The 8,739-nt window shown below is 42.8% G+C and overlaps 1 protein-coding gene across 2 annotated transcripts; it reads right to left on the reverse strand.

Moving 5' to 3' along the window:
- On the reverse strand, nt 1–7,766 carry MRGBP (MRG domain binding protein). Of its 2 annotated transcripts, XM_083744725.1 has the most exons (6): nt 7,291–7,766; nt 6,325–6,446; nt 4,900–4,981; nt 2,992–3,066; nt 1,497–1,627; nt 1–662 (listed from the first exon to the last, which is right to left on the reverse strand). In XM_083744725.1, the coding sequence occupies exons 1-6, from the start codon at nt 7,583–7,585 to the stop codon at nt 615–617; spliced, it is 753 nt and encodes a 250-aa protein (XP_083600851.1). In that variant the 5' UTR covers nt 7,586–7,766; the 3' UTR covers nt 1–614. The 2 variants fall into 2 exon arrangements, with proteins under 2 accessions (XP_083600851.1, XP_083600850.1); XM_083744724.1 differs by having other exon boundaries at nt 1–1,627; nt 7,291–7,763.
- Between the last annotated feature and the right edge of the window lie 973 nt (nt 7,767–8,739).

Genomic DNA, 8,739 nt, shown 5'->3' on the forward strand with positions numbered 1-8,739 from the left:
TGAAGCGTGGGCTGGAACTCTTTATTGCATAGCAAAGGATAATACAAATGCATAACTCCGTAGCTTTTCAGCTACCTTTTCATTCCTTTGCTTGTTTTGTTTTTCTTTATAAAATACATGTTTCCCAACTTCACTAAAATAAGAGGAAATTTTACTATCTGATCATCAGGAAATGATGAATAACTGGATCTCTGGTTTTAGCAACTTTGCATACAAATCCAAAACATTAAGTGAAAACTACTTTTGAAAGTAGAGTAACAAGACAAAATTATCATTTTCAACACTTCCATTTAAGAACTCCTGGCAAAAATAACATTTTGTTTTTTTCAAAAAAAGGAATTAAATAATGAATATAAAATACATACATACATATATATATATATATTTGTCCCGATCTGGCAAATGCCTCTCATGCAAGTGATTTCACTTACTTGAATGGAAGTGCTCACATTGAAGGCTTTGCAGCTAGGACATTAATATAGTACAAGTGGTTAAGACAAGAGTCACCATTTCTTCTACTCTTACCAGTTTGTGCTGAACCTTCCAATATACATATGACATTTTCTTTTAAGCCTCCTTAGAGAGAATATGTAGCCCAGATATGAGGAAATTGTTCATCCTGGTTTTAAGATGTTTAATGACCTTTGTTCTGCTTCGGCAATCTGAAAAAATAAATGTATACCTCCAGGCAAAGCTGATCATAATTTAAGCAAAGAATGCTCCTTCTTCATTTTGCAGGCAGTGTGTATTTTTTGCTTGCTTATTCAGCCAGAACTGGTGGCATTTGGAACTAATTCTCACAGAACAGTAACCGACTTAAGACACTTATTACGTCACTAAAATTAGCAACTGCAGCTCAAGATACTAACATCACCCAAGGTTGAAACCAGCCATTCAAGAACCATGGTCCTGTGTTTCCATGAATGGTTGTTCCAAGAGGGATGTTTAATACGTAGGTTGGAATTCAATGTCGGGTTCTTCCAATCATTCTGTCTCCGCAAGAATGACAGCTTGCCTGATGGAATGATCCCCCCAACTCCCCACAAACAAGAAATTAGGTTCTCATTTTGGAAGGCATGTGAAGGAAGGAGAGCGGGAAAAGTCCCACTGTGTAAGCAGCAGTCCTTGTGCTGGGCTTCCCCTAATGGGGCTGGTTAAGTGAATCCCATTCAAGAGTCTGCAACTGGTATGTAAAAAAAATGCCACATCATGACTTTTTCAGTAAACACACGTTCTTAATGCTGCCAGCTTCCCATGCATCCCAAAGCTGTAAGGCTAAAGATACTGTTCAGCTCCTTTCCGCCGCTCTATGCTAACCAATAGAGCCCCGGCATTTATCTCTCATTTCCACCCGCATTGTGCTAAGTAGACTCTAAAATCTCTCTGCTGCCCAGGCTCCACTGTTCAAGCATGCTTATGCCTTGCTCGGCCACTGCTTATGTTCTGCGCCGTTTTGCAGCACTTGGACTGGAAGGATTGCTATTTGCGTTCAAAACCTTCTCAGTGACTCTGTTCCGCTTTCTCTTATCTGCTCCTTCTTTGGATCCAGATTCAGACGAGCTTCTCTCTTTCTCCTTACTGCTTGGTTTCTCAGATGCTTTGGCCAGGCTTCCCATAGATGCATATACTGAAAGAGAATTCAATGAAAGATTATGCATCAAATGGCATCCATCGCATTATGGCCATGATCCAAGGCAGAGTCAGGTGCATGAGAGCCCTGCCCAATGGGCAGGTGGGCCAGCTTTTTTAAAAAAGGAAATACAAGCTCTTTGCAGAAGCACACTCAACTCACTTTAATTATATGGGCAGAAATTCTAATAATAGAAAAATGCCCCTGATTAAAGCTACAAAACAAAATATTAAAGGTCTGATCTGGAGTTTGTCTGCCCCATGAAAATACCTCTCAGCCCCTGATCTTGGGGTTGCCTTGGAACAATATTCTGAACACTTCTGAAAGAACTGGGGATGCTCCCAGGAGTCTCATGATCACATTTTTGCAAACCACTTTGATGCTTTCCCTTACAATTATGTGGTATATAAATTTTATGAAATAAAAAATAAAGAAGCATGAAAGCATAGATGGAGCAAAACTGAAGGAGCACTTCTGTTTCAATATATGTTCACTGGTTGGGGCAATGCATTTGCAGAAATCCTTTGCTCTGTGACTATTAGAAGTGCACCCGAACCTTTCCAAAAGAATGAAGGGAATTATCTTGGAGGTGCTTTCAAGAAGGTTCTCGGGTATCCGGCACATGGGCACCCCTGACCCCCACAAACCATAAAGACGCTGCCAATCAAAACAGCAGGCCCAGGACAAAAAAGATCATGCCAAATTATTATTAATTAAGTTTACTTGGCACCTTTTCCTACAAAAGTAACTCAAGGTGACTTAACAAAAATAAATAAATAAGACATACATTACAGCCAGCATAAAACAAAACACGAAAAAACATTAAAACACAATTCGGAACTCATTCTTGTGAGAATCAGAATGTGGACCTCTTTTCTCCCCACTTCTGATTTAGAACTAACCCAACTGTAGAGGAACCGGCTATATTTCACAATCCAATAGCGGCTATTTTCTCTGTACTATCCTACCTTGTTAGAATATGTTAGCTGGAACCAGGACCCACATGTGACGTGGCTGAAAATCAGATCCCAGAACACTGTGGCCCCATTAGTTTGTTTAAATTGGTTTAATTATGAATGACTCTCCACCCCAGATTTCAACTAGAAATAAGCCAAGAAATAAACCCTTGGCTTATTTCTACCTTGCCACTTGTGATTTGTTTGAAACAAAACAAGTCACAATCTGAGTTTTAGTGACAAAAAGCAGTGTGCTGGAGATCAGTGCAGTTGCCCAGGGTGGCGGTAGGAAGGAACATTTGTGATTAAACCAGAGATCAAAACAAACTATGGCTTAAGAGTGATGAGCGAATCAGGCCTATGGATGACACATCATTTTCATATGCTAAAATGAATAACTCATACCTTCTTCAGGACCTGCGTGCGATTCCATCTCTTCCTTTATCTCTTCTTTCACGTCATCTTCAATCATCACTTTACCTGTGGGGATGATTATGAGTGGAGTGATGGTGAAGATGGCACTGATTCAAATTCAATTTCCTCTTTACTTCTCCAGGCATGCTCATGGCAGCAATATGCACTGAATTAAAGGGATCAGTCATTGCCAACAGCCCCCGGCTCCCAATAAGGCTATTTAAAATCACTTAGGAAGCAAAACTAGATTGTTTCAAGCAGTAAGCTGACAACAGCAACTGAAGTAGAAAAATGCAAAGAAATGATAAGAAGGGAGCTATCATCCAAGCACAGATGGTGTTTTCTTTTGAAACTTGTGAATATAAATATGCAATATTTTTCATATTGAGAGTACATCCACCTCAACCATTCCAAGCACTTAAAAATTACCTCTGCAAATGAGGTGTAAAGGCTACTGATTTTTGGGTGCAATCCAAATCTCAACCCCTTGTTGGCAGGAATGTGTAGAGCAGCATAGTTTCAGCTACATCTGCAGCCCAGCTGCTCGTAGCGACAACTGTTGTTGTTTTTTCTGGGGTGTGTGTGTATGTGAGCAGGAAATCCCCATACCAGCTCCAGGTTCCAGATCAGGCCTGATGCCATTGGGTGACAGCAGTGAGACTGTCTCAGGATCTAGCAGATCCTGGGCTGTTTGGGCCAAATTCCCTCCCTGCTCTCAAAATATCCTATATCAGGGCTTTCTACTGGCCTACGCTGGTGAGGATTCTGCCAGTGTTCTGCAGCTGGCTGACTCAGCAGCTGGAGTGAAGGGCCCCTCTACTCAACTGAACCACCCCCTCAAACTGACATAAAGGGGGCTTGGACTGCTTTGTTAATATATATCTGCAAACGACTGCATTTTGTTTTTCTTTAATTTTAAACAGAATGCTCTTCCCAACAGACAGTTCTGGAATTGCTCCACTACTGAAAAGACAAGAGTACAAAAGAAAAAGTAAAAGTGGGGGGAGCTTTAAAAGTATTTTAAAACCTAGCCATATCGAACTGATATCTGTTGAATCATTTTCTAACAAATGTGAACACCCACAACCCAAATTCAGTCCAGATTCCATCAATATTCGGTCTCATTATTCTTTCGTTGCTTACTAAAGCACCAATCAAAATTGTTCAAATGCTGTAATCAGGCTTTTGAATACATTTGTGTCTGCTTTCCATTTTTCTTAAATAGAAGCATTAAAAAGCAATCCAGATTTGAACATCTTCAGACTTCATCCAAGCCTTTGGCTAATTAAACTATCTCTGGCCTTTTAAACCCTATGGGGGTGTGTGTTATTTTTGACATGTATTTTTGTGTTTTTATATTGTAAACCGCCCTTTAATCTTTTGATGAAGGGTGGTATATAAATTTCATCATCATCATGATCCAGTGTAGTGGTTTAGGCTGCAATCCTATACACTACAGGCTAGCCAACTCCTGATGTTGCTTCGCTTCAGCCCCCAGCATCTCCTGCCAGCATGGCCAATGATGATTCGATTTATTATACTTCTCTGCTGCTTTGCATTCAAATGAATGCCAAAGCAGCTCACAAACAACAAATCATAATAATAACACAATAGGACATGATGGCAGTCGTACTCAAGCAACATCTGGAGGTTATGTACACTTCCTTAAGGCTACATCCCTTTAAACCGAATGGGATATATTTCTTTTAAAAATCCTATGCATCCTTGCTGGGAAGGCAGCCCCACTGAACACAACAGGACTTACCACTGAGTAAAAAGGCATCAGAGCACACTGAAAGAGACTGGGTCTTGAAAGAGGAAGTCCTAGAATAAAATCTTGCCTGTGGTATATAAATAGTAAGTAGGGTTGTTATTATTAAGACTGCTTTTGGGTCTTACCTTCTTTTACCTCTTGAATAATTTCTTCAGGGAGGTTGAAGTTTTTTTCTGAGTTGGGGAAGGGAAGAATCTCAGATTCATGCTTAGAAATGTTTTAAAGAGAAAGAAATCTATAAATAATTTGGTTATACCAATAATTCAGATTTTCTAAACCAAGGGTGGCTAACATGGGGCCCTCCAAACGTAGCTGGACTACAACATCCATCATCCCTGACATAGGCCACAATGGCCAGGACTAAGGGGAGTTGTAGCTTAACAACATCTGGAGAGCCACAGGTTAGCCAACCATATGCTAAACAAATGCAAAGGTAATCGTCATCACATATAATTTATAATTATTACCCAACCACAACAAAAGAAAATATTGAAATGACCCTTGCATTTCAGGGACAACAAGGAATATATTTTATTTTGTAATGAAATTGCATAATAAAACTACAGTCATTTAAACCTGTTCATCCAGAACTAAAGAAACAAAAGTCCCCGCTTAGTTTTTTTAACGAGTGTTTCAGATATGCAATTTGGCATGTTCCAGGCAAGGACAGAATTGGTGTCAATCAGAATGCACAGAGCTTCCATATCAGATTCTGCAGTTATTTAAAAATGCACATTTAAAAATATCATTGGTCAACTATGCCCAAGCAAAGCAGAATAACATGAACATCGGTGAAATCAATATGTTTCAGACAATCAGCCAGAAGAATGGATAATACAAATTAAACACAGCTGCTGTCCATTTGGGTTCTTGTGTATTACAATGATAAATGAAAAAGAATATCAAAGATGGTATTTCCTTTCAGCAATGGTTTTGTGGAAGGAAGCAAAACAAAATCCAAGACATTCTTTCACTTGTACCTTGTATGAGAACTTTGGTTCCCCTAGAGAACCGTGCAGATTCTTATGGAAGTTACTGATTAGTTAAGGCACCTTCCTGGGATCATATGAAGCCTTTATGACAAACTGTAAAACTTAGATGCTAATAAGGCCTAGTTGCTGTGGACAGAAACCATGCTAACAAGGATAGCAAAGATTTAGGACATATTGCACACTGTAACCCTATCTCAAGTTGCCAGGACCAGAGAATCAAACCAAACATGACCATGGCTTTTTTGAGTGTTGGACTCTGTGTGAGCAGCTTCCACAGGCCAGATGGGTGCCTCAGAATTCACCTGAAGGCAGGAAAAAGCCGTTCACAATGGATCATCTCCCTTAGGCTTTATCTGCACCATACAGAAGGAATGGGAGGATCAACAACACAGCAAATTGTTTCCCTTTAATCAGGAGATCATGCACTAATAGGGAACACAACTAATAGGGGTACCCAATTCTGCTTGTGGTACATCTGCACATACGGATTGGACCTCTGACCTGTGGAGCAGGAGCATCTCAGGCAGCGGCCTCAGTTTCTTGGTTGGTGACACTTACCAGCGCTTGCATGTCATACATGGTGCTTAAATGGTCCCAGATGACTTTGGAAGAAATCTGCCTCCCGATATTCTGGCTGAATTTATCTCGGATGCAGATCATGTGAAAATGGCGATTCACACCTGGAATGGCAGAAGAGAGTGAGAAGGAGAAAACATACAGAGAGAGGGGTTGGGTTTTTTTAAAAGACTTGATTAAAATCCTGTAAAGCACTATGCACCCTGATGGCACTATAAATAATGACCAAAATCTGGCCCCACCCTATGCCCTTCCTTGCACTAACACAGATTATTTCGGACTGTGAAGTCCTAGTGGCAGGGACCCATTTTAATGCCCTTTATCTTTCACGCTGATCATAGAATTATAATGTTGGAAGGGATCCCTAAAGGTCATTTAGCCCAAGCCTGTGAAATGCAGGAATCTCAAACAAAACATCCATGACGGGGCTACATAGATCTTAAACTAGGGAAACAAGTAGTTTACAAGCTTAAAGCACACTTGGAGGTAGGAGGAATCCAGCCCTATTGAACACAGTGAGCATTAATTCTGGGTAAAAAAAGAGAAAAAAAGCTCTGTTTTGTAAAACGAATGTTAAAAGAGCACTTTAACCACCTCAGGCTATAAAAGATCACAACTAAGCGATCGAACCATTTTAAGTCTATGTACTTTTTTTTTTAGTAGGGGGGTGCAGGAAATGGCTTCGAGGGGACTCCATAGATGATGATGATGATGATGATAATAATAATAATATCTTTAAATTTGCACCCCGCCCCCCGTAGATGTCAGGGCGTTTCACAGCCTATATGGCGTGTGTGTCCCGTCCCCCCACCCCTCTCTATATGCCCTTTCTCCTGACAGGCGCCACCCCGCCTTCAGCGCTCTCGTCCGCGGCCGGCGCCTCTACTCGAGCCCGAGGCTCATTCCGCGGCCTACGCCCCATTCCCCCACCCGCCGCCTTCTCCTCACCGACGGGCTTGTGGCCCAGCATGGCGTGAAAGAGGCACACCTCCACCTCGGGGCTCCACACCACCGGCACCGGCAGCGGCGGGGGAGGAGGAGGGGGAGCCGCCGCAGCCGCCGCCGTCATGACGGTCATCGCCGAGGCCGCTGAGGAGACGCTTGACGCCGCCGAAGCCGCTTCCTCGGGCGCCGCTTGCGGGGCGGGCTCGGCCGACACGGGCGCCGCAGGCCCTGCGGCCGGGCAGGGGGCCTTCAACTCCGCGTCTGCCGCCGCCGCCGCCGAGCTCTCCGCTTCGCCCATGGCCGCCGCCGCCGCCTCCTCCACGGAGAGCGGGCCGGGCGAGAGCGGAGCGTCCCCTGTCGGCCGCCCTCCCCGAGGGAAGCAACCGAGGGCGGAAGCTGAGGGGAGATCCCTCTCCGCGGGGGGAGACGAAGAAGCTGCCCACGGGACTCAAGGCCTCGCTCAGAACCCGGCCTCTTATTTTTCAATGCGTCTTGTTCGAGGGGGGGGGGATTGCACTCTGCGCCGGCTCAGGAGTGCTTTTGTCCTGGGGCGTGTTGTGTGTACCACCACAAGGAAGCAAGCATCAAGGAAAGAGAGAAAGAGAGAGAGAACAGGCAGATAAGAAAGAAAGAAAGAAAGAAAGAAAGAAAGAAAGAAAGAAAGAAAGAAAGAAAGAAAAGAGGCAGATAGACACAGAAAGGAAAGAGAAAGAAAGAAAGAAAGAAAGAAAGAAAGAAAGAAAGAAAGAAAGAAAGAGGCAGATAGACACAGAAAGGAAAGAGAAAGAAAGAAAGAAAGAAAGAAAGAAAGAAAGAGGCAGATAGACACAGAAAGGAAAGAGAAAGAAAGAAAATAAACAAAAAGAAAGAAAACAGGCAAATAGACCCAGAAAGAAAAGCGAAAGAAAGAAAGAAAACAAGCAGACACTAAGAAAGAAAGCAGAAAATAAGCGGATAGACACAGAAAGAGAGAGAGAGAAAGAAAAGAAGCAGATAGAAAGGAAGGAAGGGTTCAAACGGGGGGGGGTACTCTTTTCACTCTTTTCCCTTTATTTTTGTTATTAGATATACCTGACATGGGATATTGTGGACTCTCCTTCCTTGGAGGCTTTTTAGGCAGAGGTTGGGTGGCCGTCTGTCATGGATGCTTTGCAGGGGGTTGGGCTGGATGACCCTCGAGGTCCCTTCCAACTACATTTCTATGGTTCTATGCCACTTGAGAAGCCTGCCATGGAGGGAATTTATCCCCAGAATCAGTAAAAGCTCGTCATTAAAGTCAGGATGAAGCTGGCACAATCTCTCTCTCTCTCTTGCTGACTGACACTCTTCTTCTCACTTATTTGTGAGAGCGAGAGATTATGTCAGATTTATCTTTGTTTTAATGCCGAGTTTTTACTGATTCTGGGGATAAAATTCCTTTCCTGGTAGGCTTTACAAGTGGCATGTGTACAC

Source organism: Podarcis gaigeae (assembly GCF_964106915.1).
Source record: "Podarcis gaigeae genome assembly, chromosome: 6".
Lineage (NCBI taxonomy): Eukaryota > Metazoa > Chordata > Lepidosauria > Squamata > Lacertidae > Podarcis > Podarcis gaigeae.